At 42.9% G+C, this 14,711-nt stretch overlaps 3 protein-coding genes across 6 annotated transcripts; 2 read left to right on the forward strand and 1 right to left on the reverse strand.

The window, feature by feature from the left end:
• Positions 1-1,193: 1,193 nt before the first annotated feature.
• Positions 1,194-9,396, forward strand: RB195_009509 (uncharacterized protein; the record flags this gene model as incomplete). Of its 3 annotated transcripts, XM_064190086.1 has the most annotated exons (10): positions 2,262-2,341; positions 2,395-2,521; positions 2,719-2,759; positions 4,868-4,939; positions 5,036-5,100; positions 6,324-6,380; positions 6,447-6,581; positions 7,639-7,699; positions 9,246-9,290; positions 9,384-9,396. In XM_064190086.1, the coding sequence occupies 10 exons, from the start codon at positions 2,262-2,264 to the stop codon at positions 9,394-9,396; spliced, it is 696 nt and encodes a 231-aa protein (XP_064047669.1). The 3 variants fall into 3 exon arrangements, with proteins under 3 accessions (XP_064047667.1, XP_064047669.1, XP_064047668.1); XM_064190085.1 differs by lacking the exon at positions 7,639-7,699 and having other exon boundaries at positions 4,987-5,100; positions 6,447-6,539; XM_064190084.1 differs by lacking the exons at positions 7,639-7,699; positions 9,246-9,290; positions 9,384-9,396 and adding an exon at positions 1,194-1,322 and having other exon boundaries at positions 4,987-5,100; positions 6,447-6,585.
• RB195_009510 (uncharacterized protein) lies at positions 6,683-8,547 on the reverse strand (the record flags this gene model as incomplete). Its single annotated transcript, XM_064190087.1, has 2 exons — positions 6,683-6,732; positions 8,370-8,547. The coding sequence occupies 2 exons, from the start codon at positions 8,545-8,547 to the stop codon at positions 6,683-6,685; spliced, it is 228 nt and encodes a 75-aa protein (XP_064047670.1).
• A 2-nt stretch (positions 9,397-9,398) lies between the features above and the next one.
• RB195_009511 (uncharacterized protein) lies at positions 9,399-13,969 on the forward strand (the record flags this gene model as incomplete). Of its 2 annotated transcripts, none has more annotated exons than XM_064190088.1 (12): positions 9,399-9,513; positions 9,578-9,723; positions 9,914-9,973; positions 10,063-10,131; positions 11,130-11,279; positions 11,351-11,486; positions 11,540-11,651; positions 11,709-11,817; positions 12,247-12,312; positions 12,370-12,489; positions 12,567-12,656; positions 13,835-13,969. In XM_064190088.1, 12 exons carry the CDS (start codon positions 9,399-9,401, stop codon positions 13,967-13,969), a joined length of 1,308 nt encoding a protein of 435 aa, XP_064047671.1. The 2 variants fall into 2 exon arrangements, with proteins under 2 accessions (XP_064047671.1, XP_064047672.1); XM_064190089.1 differs by having other exon boundaries at positions 9,456-9,513.
• Between the last annotated feature and the right edge of the window lie 742 nt (positions 13,970-14,711).

Below are 14,711 nucleotides of genomic sequence, written 5' to 3' on the forward strand. Positions count from 1 at the left end.
CGACTGTTCAGAGTTCATGTTCAGAGTAATTGCACTGTGACTGTGGGGGACCAAAAATCAGTAGGCTTTCTTGGTCGAATTTTCCTTCGAGTCACCTAACGGCACATGAGCGCGGGCAAACACGACACTTTGATGGGTGCCTCATAGGAAAATTCAATCGACAAGAAAGTTTCCCACCTCTTTTTTGCAGAGCAGTCATTGAGTATTGAGCGTGATTGTGCTCATACTCGTGATCTACAATCCCATGCGCATCTTTTCGCGGAGAGATCTCAACATCGTTAAATTTGTATTGTGTTGCGTCCAAGGATCTTCTCTGCTTTGTCACAAATCTCTCCAACACGCTTCGGCAATAAGTACTTTCAATAAAAAGATATCAGAGTTCAATACGTAAATAGAGTATCAGTAGGGTCAAAACGAAATGGAGCTCTGTGCACTTGCGTTAGCGGCTGCGCTCGAACGGTTAGGAACGGAGAACCACCTTCGGTTGTATCCATTCACTGCTGCAGTTTGCGACGATCCCACTTCCACTCCAACCGCTGTCTCCTCCGTGCCGCTTTGAGCGAGCGAGCCGTTTACGCAACTGCAGCGTGATTCATTTCGTTTTGACCCGACTATACTTGTTGGACCGACTGGAGCAAAGCAGTCAAATGTATGGTCTGCGATTTTCAGTATCTGTACTTTGTAACGGGAGACAGAGTCAAAGTTGTGGAAAGCACAAAGCCAGATATGTTCCCTAGTGCTTCTTCTCTCTCTTCAACGATCCTTCTCATTGTACCATATGAATGTGCATGTTTTGAGGTATAGTCATGTCATCTATTGCTACAGAATTCAGGTTCGATTTATTGTTTGTAAATCGACCTGTGTACATTGCCATGTCCATAATTGATACATATACATGGGGTTTTGTTCAAGTTTGTTCTTACGAATTCAATTCTAAATAGCATTGCATATCCTCATTTATTTTTGACTTTTAACAATTTTTGATGTACTATGAAGTCTTCGTTGAGATATTCTTTCATTGTTACTGCAATTAAAATGACGGACAGTAGTTGGGGCAGGACGAAAGGTCTCCGTGTTGTTTCCATGAGAACTGTACCTCCAAGCTCTGCCTCAAGTGTTTGTCCAAGTTCGTTGCATCGGTTTTTATCTTTTCGCGTTTTCACTGGTAGTTGCCACAGCGATACTCAAATTTCATGTGTGTTTTCCTCTGTTCATGTTCCAATTCAATTGGCAATGAATTTATTTGTTTGATTGACATTTTGGACATTTTCATGTTGTTATCAGCTTGTATTGGAACTGTCATTTGCGTTTGCGGAGAGAAGGTAGGAAAAATGAGTATTGTAAGAAGTTATCATTGTATTCATGAAAGAATTCCTTTTTTTTACTTCCTAGTTTTTTTTTTGTTCTCAAGTATAGTGCGTAAAATACGTGATACGCCTTGGTTCTATCTTTCCGCGCAACGAATTATACTTGTTACGGACCAAGCGGAGGTGCCAATGAAAAACACTCAAAAAGCAGAGCTGGAGGGGATGCTTTAAATTGAATTAAAAGTCATCGATGGTCTTTTTCTTCACTAGGCGATACGAAGAATTGGAGATACCGTCGGGTCGACATGTCATGAAGCTCGGTGCAGTTGCGTAAGCTGCGCAGTGGGCGCACCGACAGCGGTCGGCGAAGAGTGGTGCTAACAAGGGTCTTAACCGCTACGCTCCACAGCACCGCTTCGAGCGTTGCCACTTACGTAACTGCACCGAGCTTCATGTCTTCTTGACACGACTCCAAGAAGTACAGAAAAGACAGTAGGCTTGTAATCCGTCTTTTATGCGGTTTTCAACCTCGTGTCACCTCCATTGGTAAGTAAATCATCTCTCAACAATTCTTGTGTTTCCCTACTCCTTTCTCACTATATTAAAGCTAGCAAAGGTCCCACCTCGAGCGCAGCCTCTTGCACTGCTCCAGATCGTTTTGGTCCGAATTAGTTTTTACATGGTTCATTGATAAATTACTCATACTGGTTTTGGAGGACTTTTAGCTGCACCGTTGCAGGTTCAGAGTTCGAATTGAACGGTACAGTGGTGAATGCTAAACATTATTAATTATATTTTTTCTAGTATGCTTAAGCAATTTGGATAGGCTTATTTCTTCGATTTGTTATACACTTGTATGAGTACCACATGCATTATCCCTTACAAATTGCCGCTCTATGCAGTGGTTTCTCTTTCATGTTTTAACCTTCTAGGATGTAGTATTGAGTAATAGAGATGGACTGTGTGGGTAAACTTGAAGCATTCGTAACTGTGGATCCCAAAGAGGAAGCTTATAAGAGTGTTGAGAGTGACAGGTATGTGACATTTGTAGATGTCCGGAATTAAACATTCTATAGCATGTTTTCAGCTGTTCGGACATAGTAGAGGAGGTATGTGACTACGGTTGTCCAGGTAGATCACACGAGGATCACACGTACTGTCGACCTGCGGAGACTGCGCCTGACTCTGTTCAATGGAACCAGTCAAGGGATGAGGTCTCATATATTTGTTCAGTTCTTTAAATTGTACATCACCACCGTCACATCCACGACTAATCCGCTGATGATTTTCGTAAGCCGGAAAAAACCTTATTTAGAACTTAGAAAGTGTAGCTTTTGCCATCGGATGTTTTAGAGTTCTTCCAAACAGATCTTTCTAGTGAGTGTAATCTAATCGGATTTCTTCCTTATAGGTGACACCGCGAGACGTGGAGAAATCTTTGAAGCCACCATTGTACGTAAAGTTTTATTTCTTGTATTTTCGAGTTTCTACTGCTTATCCGCATTCTTGCCCTGTGGCAGTGCTAAGTTTTCGGTGGAGAGAACTTCACTCGCTTTTCACTTTCAACGAAGGCACGTTTGACTGAAGTTTTGTGCTGCTGCGTTTCGAAATATTGCAAGGACAGACGGTTTTATTTGCTAATTTTTTATTTGGTTTTATTTTGGATCTAAATGAGTAACCAGGTGAATAAAGGTGAGAACGATTGGGAAACTAATCGTGGTTAAATCCTTACGTTTTTTTTTTAAAGAAAATCCGCCAACTGGTATTTGTTCGTATGTTTGAGATGTTTTAATCTCAATTTTTGAGATTTAGATAGTTGGTTACGACAACCGTCCTAACTAAAAGCACCTTGTTTTGGTATTTGAGATAACATGTGCATATTGAGCGAGTGTAGTGCGGTTCGACTGCTACTGCGTCGTCAATGGGTCAAAGCCGCTCTAGGTCAACCAGAACTTCGGTGTTCGTAAATTGGACCGCACTAATCTGGGAGAATAAGAACACCTTCTAGATAGATCGTCTGGACATCGCAAATCATTGTGTGGGTCAGACGCACGTTCATAAGCTTCAAGTGATTCTGAACTGAAAAAAAAAACAATTGGCCTGCTTTGAACCTGTCTGGGAATTGAGACTTTTGAAGTCGGTCAAAACGACCGGACCTCGGTCCAGTTGCGTAAGCGGCTGTGCTCGAAGCGGCGTGGTGGAGCGTACCGTTTAGGATCTAGGTGGGAATGCCGCAAACTGCAGCGATGGGTACTGCTAGCAAGAGTTTCTTCTCAATCGTTACCACCATGCCTCACTTCTTTTTTATTCTTTACAAACTGCCTCGCTGTTGCGGTACAGTTTGTAGGGAATAAAAAAGAAGCGAATCAGAAAAAAGTAAAGAATGTAGGATAACGGCTGTGGTGCTTCGAGTGCAGCAACTACACCAAGCTTCATGCCATTTTGACCCGACTCTAATGGCACTAAACAGTTATCGTAGGTTCTCTTGACTCGATTTTTTAGATTCACTACAATTAACTGATTATAGTGCTAGTTTCTTGTACTTAACAACATTGGAATATGCACTGAAACGTTCTGACCGCGTTCAGAACGTGGCTTGCTCGAGTGTAAAAGTAGAGTTTTGGGAGAATCTTCTTGTCAATTGTTACATTTGCTGCTAATTAAGTGTGCTTTCACTGCTAAGGCAGCTTTCTAATTTATTGACTTCATCGGTCAGACACATTTTTTGTTTCGCATGATTTGAAAGGAGAATTGAATCAATTTTATTTCATTTCTAGAAGCAGGGACAGCTTCAAACTATTTGTCGCAAGTTATAATAAATAAACAAAGCGATAACATGAGCAGTTCCAAATCTCCCAAATTTCTTCAAATGTATTCTAATTTATCTAAAAGTATTCTAAGTATACTTGTCTTTTAACTCGTAGTTCTTAGGGGATCCGAAAAAAAAGCGAATAAGGAAAAGGAAGGCTAAGTGCTTAGTGTTGTTAAAAAGTCACGCTCAAGAGAAGCTAGATGAGAGTGGCAGTGCTTCGACTTCAAAAAAAAAAAGGCGTAAAACACTTGTAAGCATCCATACTAAACCAAATATTGATTATTATTATTATTATTATTAGATTTTTTGCGCAAGGGGACGTATAGTAGGGTTAAAACGGCATGAAGCACGGTGCAACTTACACCACTTCAGCACCACTTCGAGCCGCTTATGTAGCTGCACCGTGCTTCGTGTCTTTTTGACCTTACTGTAGTTAGGATTGAAGGATGTAGCTTTCCCATCCTTCTCAGCTTTATTAAATTAGTCACCTTTTTAGATTAATGAAATAGCACATAATTCGCCACCTTTTTACAATACTGTGGAGCGGAACAGGAAAGATTCGTCCAACGTGATTTTGTTGAAGGTGAAGAGCGACCGAAGTTCGGTAGCTCCCATTATGAAGTACCGAAGGCTTGATGCTCTGCTAAGAAACTAGAATGAACTAAGTACGAACGAATATGCAATAACCCTTAGCTTGCATGTTTTCTTTAAGTTTTTTTTTTTTGAAAAAAAAAATTGGAGAATTTAGCGTATACGTGAGGAATGACAGGACGTGGAAATTTCAAAAAGAGACAGTGGTGGCGACTTGCGGGGAGGACGGGTAAGTAAATAACATGTTAGTTTTCATGATTGCTCGTTTTTATTCAGACAGTTCTTTTATCATCCTGACCCATTCTCACCTGCGCCACCTTTCAAGGGTTCACCGAGCGCTGTCAAGAGAATGGAGTACGCTGCGAAACGGATCGATAATCGGAAATATAGGTAAGGCAACTTCTACTCCTGTTTGGTGGCCCAATACATTCACTACGGTGCGTGTTCCAATAACTATCGGCTAATTTTCTTTTGTCTCTTCATACACAAAACACCAGCAAATCAACTCAAAAGAGCAGTGAGAAGAAATCCGATTTTTTCACAACTCCTCTTATTTTTTATCGATTTCCCCGAGATACAGTCGCCTGTATCGTTATCACGGGCTCCGTTCTCACATGCATTCCCGTCTCCTCTGCATTAGCCGACCGTAGGGACAACGATCGGTAGTCGGATAGTGATGATACTAACGAAAAAGGGATTTCACTAGTCATCTAGCATGTTAACTAGTACAAATTGTGTACTGTACGAAAAAACGAAAGATTTTAAAAGAAGGAAACAAGAGCTCCTAAGCGGTTAGCTATCTCCCTTGCGATTGTCAATCGGCGATGGACGAAAAGTAGGAAGAAGTAGTGTCCATGTCCTCGAAGAACGTAACAGCTTAGGCTGACAAAGTGTGTTCAGCGGCGACGTGCGAACCGTTAATTGTTTTGACCTCGTGCAGGATTTGCCCAGTGGCTTCTGTTCTCTAGAGGAACGTTGTTTTCTTTTCGTTCGTGAAATTTAATAGCTTATAGTCCTTGTTAGACGATTATAGTTAGAATCCTGACCCATAGTTAGAAGCACCATACCACGAGATCAAGGGAGTTGGGGTCTCTTCACGAACAGACAAGGTTACGGATGTGTAACGAATACTCGCGCATTCGCGCTCAGTTTTTTCTAGCTGTTTAGAAAAACGGTGCAGGAAACGGCCTTGGTTGCACCAAATCTCCTTGCGATGCGTCCATCAACGTTCTACTTCTGCTAGAGTAGTCACGTGCCGTTTCCTACAGCGATCGCACAGTCATTGAGCTGCTGTCCCTCGCGCTCACTCGCAGGCGCGGCGTGTGTTTGCCCTCGAAGACTGCACGTTATCAGGTGTCTCGTAGGAGGATTCAGTGCGACAAGGCAAAAAATTACAGAAACTGATTTCCCTTGAAATAAATACCATATCATCTGCATTCAAAGCTCCACTAGTAGGAAACAGTTGGAACAATGTATGATGTAAAGAACGTCCGAGAACAATTATTCATGGGACGGTATTGCCAACACAGCATCGTGACACAATTTTTGGCCAAGAAGTTGAGAACACCTGTATCTCATCTTTTTCATAATTTGATATCATAGCAATGTTTTAGGGGCCAACGAGAGAAGGTTATTGCTTCGGACCAAATGGATAGTGCCACATGTTCAAGGTAACTGTCCCATAGATTTTATTATTTCTTTGATTTTTTTCGAATTTCATTTCATACTTCTCTAAGGTGCCACATGCGTTTCTTCTTGCCATTCCGTCACTTCAAAAACAGAATTACATATGCTGTACCTGAAAATCCCTATTTGCTGCCGATGCCTCGGTTCCGTTGTCCTTTGTGTGAGCAATATTCCATCATTGAACTGTAAATTTGAAACATTTTGTCGGGTCCCACTTTTTTTCTGGGTAAATGCATCCATTTTGTGTATATGTACAATCGTCAATATTGATTACTCGCCTTGATGTTTATGCCTTGATTTGCTTACTTTTCTCGCTGTCGTAGATCATGTTGTAATCTTAATTGAGTTCATAATATAGATATTTGAACAGTGTACCTGAATTCATCAGGAATAGAAGTAAAGAGAACAACATAGAGTAATGAGATTTAATAAAGAGACATGGTTGTTGCTTTGTTTTTGATCAGAGAAAAAAGTACAGCGAATTAGCTATGAAGTGTGTCCAAGAAAGAGACGAAAACGAGGCGAATACTTGCATACTCGGTTGAGCAGAGGTCTTGGATTAAAACACGAGCACTTTTTATCTTCATAATAATTATGTACGCATTCGCCACTTTTAGTGTCGTGCTCACATAGTTGTTTATGAGTTTTTCGAGATTGCGCTAGATTGAGGGAAGAGGAAGGATGGGAAAGTGCTCGCCAGTGGAGATTCCTCTTGAACAATGTCCTCTTTAACATCATAATCGACGCAATGTATGCCTCACATTATCACGCAGGTGCCAGACTAGTGAAAGTTCCTGCGAAGATTCCAAACTTCCCGCTAAATGGATATATTTCCGATGTAAGAATTGGCATTCGTGAAACGAAAGAGGACGTTGCCGGCCTTTCCTTCGTGAGATTGAGAATTCTACGGAATCTGTAACAAAGTACCGGAGGCCTGTCATTTCGCCAGAGAACCAAAAAGATCGATAAGCAGTAGTATACTACTGATTGGTGACAAATATACTCCTTTGTATGGGCTTAGAACCACTTTTTGTGTATAATAAAGTGAGTGACTTTTTTATGTCGGGAATTTCTCAGAACAGTATCTATCATCTCTACGGTAGAAAAAGAAAAAGGCATCTATACAGTAGAAAAATGCATGAATGTAGACCTGAATTAGTTTGATATGCGGAACATGGCGCGAAATTTAAGTACGAAGCGATTTTCAAACATTCGCTGCTAACTGTGAACATGTTATTCTAGCGCAGCTAGTGGTGGCATTTTGTCCAACGGAGGAGTTTAAGGCATCACTCCACGAATATGGGTTGGTACGGATTCCCGGTGGAGTATTCGTTTACGGGATCGTAGATTATGGAGGAGGCTGATTCCGTTCACTTCTTCCTAATTGCCGTAGAAAACGGCCTGGAAGGTCCGGCTTCGAACGTTCTGGCGCACTATTTTCTACAATGAGTTCGATTGGAGCGCGCCAGCCTTGTGCGCGCGACGCATCTTCCGAGCCGTTTTTTACGGGAATTAGGAAGAAATGGACGGAATCACACCCCTCTCCCTAGTCTCCCATCCCGTGTACGAATACTCCACCTAAAATCCGTACCACCTCAGATTCGTGAGGTGATGCCTTTGAGTGAGCGTCTCTCAACGCGGACGCCAACTGAAGCGTAATGGAACGTAGTACGAACCTTTCCCTTTGCATTATTCCTTGTGGGACTTCGCGTCTCGCCTGAACTGCCTATCGACACCTGCCACCCGTGTGTCTCGGAGGCAGGCATTCGCGGAAAGTCCGCCGGAACCCTCTTCACCGTTCCCCAGGCGTCAGTACTACATTTGGGAAGTATTCAAACTTGATTTCACATCTAAATACATTCCTTCGATACCATAACAATTTGGAAACACAATTCGAAGCACGACTTTTTCCTCTCATTCTCCTCAACAGTTAGCGCAGAATAATGTGCAACATGAAATGGCATCTTACTTACTTAGATGGCCCGTCTTCACTGGACGTGCGGGCCCCAGCATCTCTTCCGCTCGTTTCGTTCCCTCGTCATCGTCATTCAAGATGTTCTCGAGTTTCGTGAGTGACATTGACGAGGCCCTTGAGCCGTAACCAGCTGAGCTCTCAGCTGATCCATCCGTGTAGCGAACACGGCACCCCATCTGACAAATGACACCATCGAACTGACAAATATGAAGTTCCACGTCAGATCATGTGAACTGTCAGCTGCTATTTAAGCAGCCGGGTTCATTCGTGTTGCTGAACCTCTTAATCGCTGAAGAAAGGATCCTGGTAACCTGACGAGGCGAACGCACGGTGGGAACAGACCTGCGATTGCGTACATATGGGTGAAACGCAACCGAGCAGGTTTCACTGCTATCAGGTTGGTAAAAATGGTTCATAAAGGCCGGTCCGCTTTTTGACGAATTCATTCGGAGATTGCTGCCCCAGTTCGACGCTATGGGACCAATGTCACTCCATTTCACCGCTTTGCGGCGTTGGTGCATCTATCTGACGACGTCGGACCAGTCTCTCTGCTTCCCGGAATTTCGTTACACACACACCACCCGTACAACACGCACACCAAACACACTTGGCAGAATAAGCCCGTTATTATATACCGCGATAACATACACAAATGGTTGATTGCGTTCAGGGCCACCGTGAGCAGCTAGCAATCAGAGACGTATACGGTGCCCCTGCGAGATCAGCGACTCGAGTAGAGCTCCAGTAGAGATCACTGTGTTGGTCGTTTTGAGTGCAACTTATCAGAAGAATTGTTTTCGTGGGCCAGTGTGCTGTAGTGAGGTTCATTCATACTGACATCGCGGTGCCTCACTAGTGGCGCACGCCCATTAAGCCTAACTAACCGACCTACTAACTCTGCTGGTTCACACAACACCAGGTATTCTTGCAAACTGTGCCTGGAAGTGTATGGTTCACCCGTATACATGACCATGACTACATACATTCCTTACACTAATAGGTGATGCTTCAGAATTAACTACTAACTATGGGCAATCGACTTGGTGGACTGCAAAGAAAACGCGAAAAGCCCGAACATGCGGCGATGAAAGTGTCGATGAAACGTGTGAAAGGATTGGAACACGTGAATAAACTTCCAAATAGTAGGACAACAAAGACGGCCCCTTGATACAGTAAATAGACAGTCTCGCAACTCTAACGTTACAGTAATCCCACGACGTCATTGCCTTCTTCGTCTCCTAAAGCAAAATCGTGTGCACGATTATTTGCTTCTTGAGATAGAATTCATTAAGCGTCAGAATTTGTTCAAATCATTAGAGAGCCAAAAGAAAGAGGAGAGAAAAGTCGTTCAGGTGAAATCAGAAGATATGGACACAGCGCAAAGTCTCACCCGGGCGTGTTCGGGTGGATGAGTGCGATGCACCTGGCGTAAGATAAGCTCGGATCGGTCCACGCTTTTCGCATCCACCCATTCGAACACATTCGGCGGCGGCTGTAAGCGCACATGAAGGAAGCGCACTTAATTCATTTTAATGTATTTAGCAACTTCGTGGAACTCCGACAACATTAGCCAAAGTGCACGAGTTGTTTAATGATGAACAGGTGAGAGCATTCAGTACAGCATTCCGTGAACTTATGTGATATTACATTGTTGTGTAAAACAAGCATGTACAGTAGAAAAAAGCTTGCAGCATGCTGTGGTCGTTGTTGAAGGCTCGAAGCGAGAATGGTTCGTGCCGATTCTATCTATTGTTGACAAGGTAGGAGTTAGCGGATCTTTTTTGCCAGTTGTAAAGAACTTAAAATAGGTGCTGGAAATAATCTTTAGAAGTGAGACGCATTTACTTCCCCCAACTGTCTTTGTTACCTGAGCAACCTTACTGCAATCATTGGATACTGGATCCTAAGATCAATCAATCATTTGAACTAGCCATGCGTCTACTTAAAGACAGCGTATCACGAAACCGACGTAGTTAGGTAACCTGTGGAAAAATATAGAGTTCGGGTTGAAGATTACGAATATGAGCGTGGTTAAGGATTCCCCCTAATGGTGAAATGAAAATGGCGTGAAAAACTGCAGCTGTTCCTACGAGATACGTGAAAAAGCCCCATCCTTGTACACACGCCGCGCCTACGAGCGAGTAGTCGAAGATCAATGGGGTGTCCTCACCAGTCTATTCGAGTAACCCCAATGAAGAGGCTGCTGAACAGGGCGCTATAAGGCTACTCATGAGAAGATTCATACAGAAAGGTGTTTTCTCAGGCCGTTTTTCAGAACCATTAGGAGGAATTGAGCAATTAGTAAAGCTCGTAATCTAGATCCCTAGCTCTATCTTTTCTTGGAGAGATTCCAACACTGTGAACGTTATGGTACATCGTGATATGCTCCCTTTGACGTCATCATGGATACATACCACATTCTCACATAAGAGAACTGTAAATTAGATCTCATTTGCCTTGCGTGACAGCAAAGACGATGTGGTAGCTCTCCTCAATCGGTGTTAGTTGGTTATTTTACCTTTTTTTGCTGTGTTTTGAATTTAGAGGGATTCGGACAGTATCGAATTTTATGACTGTATAGGGTGGGATAAGCACACAAGAAGATCTTGCGCAGAGCTTTGTAAAGGTCGAAATAAAATGAACAGCAATATACATGACTCATACTCTACTCTTATACAACTTCTTTTGGGACTCGTGCATTCACACAAAGCTTGATATTCTGAAATGAAAGTACTGAAGTTCGCCTTTATCTTCTTAGGACCTCTTGCACTTGAACGCTCTTGTGATGGTGAAGGCTAGTGGAATGTTCAAAAATGTTCCAACAGCGATAGTCGGTGTGTTGCCAGATACGACGGATTCGAGCGCCCTGGGTCACAAACTTGACAAACCACCTAAAGAGACATTTGAGGTTTGAACTACAAACTAATAAATTTCAACAAAGGGTATGCAAGGGTGAATTTTCAAAATACTTGTATTCAGGACATTGGTGGATTGGAAGGCCCTATCCAGGAGATGAAGGAATCAGTGGAACTCCCCTTGACTCACCCTGAATACTACGAAGAGATGGGTATTACTGCTCCGAAGGGTGTGATTCTCTACGGAGAGCCTGGCACTGGTGAGATAAAAACTTTATTTTACAAAGCATCATAGATTACGTCAGGATTCTAGGAAAAACTCTACTAGCCAAGGCGGTTGCCAACTCTACATCCGCAACATTTATTCGTGCCACCGGTGCTGACTTAGTGCAGAAAAATTCCGGCGATGGAGCTAAACTCGTCAGGTAGCATAAATTCCTGGCAACTCGCTAAAAATATGAATAGTTCCTGCATGATTGCAGGGAGCTTTTCAAGATGGCAAAGGATAGTGCTCCGTGCATAGTTTTCCTTGATGAGATCGACGCAGTTGGGACGAAGCGATATGACACGTCGAGCAGAGGCGAACAGGAGGTATGAACAGTCACGCGATTAGAAGGGACCCCTAAGGACGAGGATAAGCGATGTGTCGGAGACGACATCTACGGATTACCTAGGCCGTTTTTATATCATCGCTGCGTCGCATGGAAGTTAAGGCTGAAGAAATGATATCTTATCAAATGTCGCTCGCGAAGAGACCGTAACTGCACATTTTTCCCTTCGGGTGATTGAGTGACCTCGCGCGGGGTTGAAGCGCTTTCGTTAGTCATATTATATTCACACCTTTACTACTGTTGTTGGCTTGCACATTGGCAAAATGACGGAACAAGACCCTTCCAAAGTAAATTTGTAGGATGGCGACATAGCCGCGAAACGCCGTAGATCGAGAATCCGAGAACCCCCTGCGTGTGGTGACCCTCCTCCCCGAGTGCTCGTAAGAAATTTGATGATAGTGTTGTTCAGGTGCAACGCACATTGCTCGAATTATTGAACCAATTAGACGGTTTCGAAAGCAGAGGAGATGTTAAGGTGATAAGTTTACCAGGAAGTTGTGTAGTTACCATTTCTAACCACGTTGAACCGCAGGTAATTCTCGCAACAAACCGAATCGATTCGCTTGACTCTGCCCTATTGCGTCCTGGACGTATTGACCGAAAAATTGAGCTGCCTAAACCAGACGACAAAACTAGGCAAAAAATCTTCTCGGTAACACCAACAACCGCTCTTCTGTTCGTAACCTTATGAACAGAATAACGCTAATTAGTCAGAATGCATCCCTTCAGATCCACACGTCAGGCATGAATTTAGCAAAAGACGTCTCTTTTGAAGCGGTGATGGCAAAGGAGAAAACAATGTCCGGAGCTGAGATCAAGGTTTTTTTTTTTTTGAAAATGACGTAAAACATTGCACATAACGATGTGTCGGCTTCAAAAGTTCCACGGTGTGTGATCTATGCGCAGTGACTATAAGAGATTAGTTTAATCAAGAATAGAGTATAGTGTCCTAGGTGTTGGTCAAACCCGTGGGAATGCGCCAGCTTTTGATCTAAATTCATTAGCGTACTGAACGCCGATATGTATGCGGCCGACATAGTAATAGTTGGCCGTCTGATAACTCAAATCAGTATTTTCGTCCTCTCACTCAAATGTCACACCAATTTATGGATTCTAGAGGGATAAAAAGCTTGGTTGGCCTTCGGCGCGATCGAACTATCCACTGCATCGACATAGTAGTGACCAGTCACCACTACGCTGTATCTGTCCCAAAGAAATAACTGTGTACATCTTAAATACCAATGACGATTAGCACGTCGATAGTTCTTTTTGTAATTGCGTCTTCCGAGCTGCGTTTAAATATTATTCAGATAATAAGAATAAAATTAGGTCAATGATTTAGGTGAGGTATAGTCGGGTAAAAATACGTGATGTTCGGTGCAGTTGCTTAATGGCATCACCCCACGAATCTGAGGTGGTGTGGATTTCAGGTGGGGTATTCGTATACGGGATCGTAGATTATGGAGAGAAGGGTGATTCCGTTCATTTCTTCCTAATTGCCGTAAAAACGGCGCGGAAGATACGGCTTCGAGAGTTCCGGCGCGCTATTTTCTAAAACGAGTTCGATTGGAGCGCGCCAGCCGTGTGCACACGCTGCATCTTCCGGGCCGTTTTTACGCCAGTTAGCAAGAAATGGACGGAATCACCCTCCTCTCCATAATCTACGATCCCGTATACGAATGCTCCACCTGAAATCCGTACCAACCCAGATACGTGGGGTGATGCCTTTAAAATTGCAGGTGTGAATGGTGTCCTTCCTCGATTTTTACCGCGCCGTTTCAAGCGCAGTCAGCAACAACTGCCCCTTTCTTCATGTCGTTTTGACCTTACTATATATGAATGATGTTATAAATGACGCAACAGCTGGATTTCATTGTCAAGCTGCACAAAAATTCATTAAGCGAATAAACGAACTTTTCGTAAATAATAATAAATAATAACGAACGTTTCTATTCGTTATTATTTCCCCTTCAAAGCTATATTTAGGTTATATTTAGGCTGTGTGCACTGAAGCGGGTATGCTCGCACTTCGAGCGCAAAGGAAGGTTGTATGTGCTGACGACTTCGAAAAAGCTATCAAAAACGTGATGTTGAAAAACAAAGGCGGTGCTCCAGAAGAATTCTATGCTTGATGCACTGATCAAATCAATTGAAAATTAAACAAAATGTCACAGAAATAAGCTACACTTAATAATAAAGTAGTAGAACAAGTTTTTTTTTCAAACAAATTCTGTTTAACTTCGTTTCTGGAAGCTTTGACATCAGTGGTAAGAGAGTGAAGGGAGAAATGGTAAAGGATGCAAGTAGGAAGTTTTCAAGGCATCACTGAACGAATCTGGGGTGGTACGGATTTCAGGTGGAGTATTTGTATACGGGATAGTAGATTATGGAGAGGGGGATGATTCCGTCCATTTCCTCCTAATTGCCGTAAAAAAGGGTCCGGAAGATACGGCTTCGGGCGTTCTGGCGCACTATTTTCTACAAGGAGTTCGGCTGCGCACGCATGCGGCGCCGCATCTTCCGGGCAACAATTAGGAATAAATGGACGGAATCACCCTCCTCTCCATAATCTACTATCCTTTATAAGAATACTCCACCTGAAATCTGCACCACCTCAGATTCGTGGGGTGGTGCCTTTAAAGAAGAACCTTTAAAGAACAGTTGGAAAAAATAAGGATTTCAAAAGTGTTCGTTCCGGAAGAATAATGACAGGTTCAAACGATGCTCTGGATGGTCATCAAAGCATTAGGTAGATTTAAAGTAGCGTTCGATTGGCAAAATGAAAACTTGTGGAGTGGATTTTATTACTTACCCGTGTATAGTGCAGGGTTTTGTTCCATGGAAAAATTTCATAATTCCACCTTAGGCGTTCTC

This window comes from Necator americanus, chromosome III (assembly GCF_031761385.1).
Source record: "Necator americanus strain Aroian chromosome III, whole genome shotgun sequence".
NCBI lineage: Eukaryota > Metazoa > Nematoda > Chromadorea > Rhabditida > Ancylostomatidae > Necator > Necator americanus.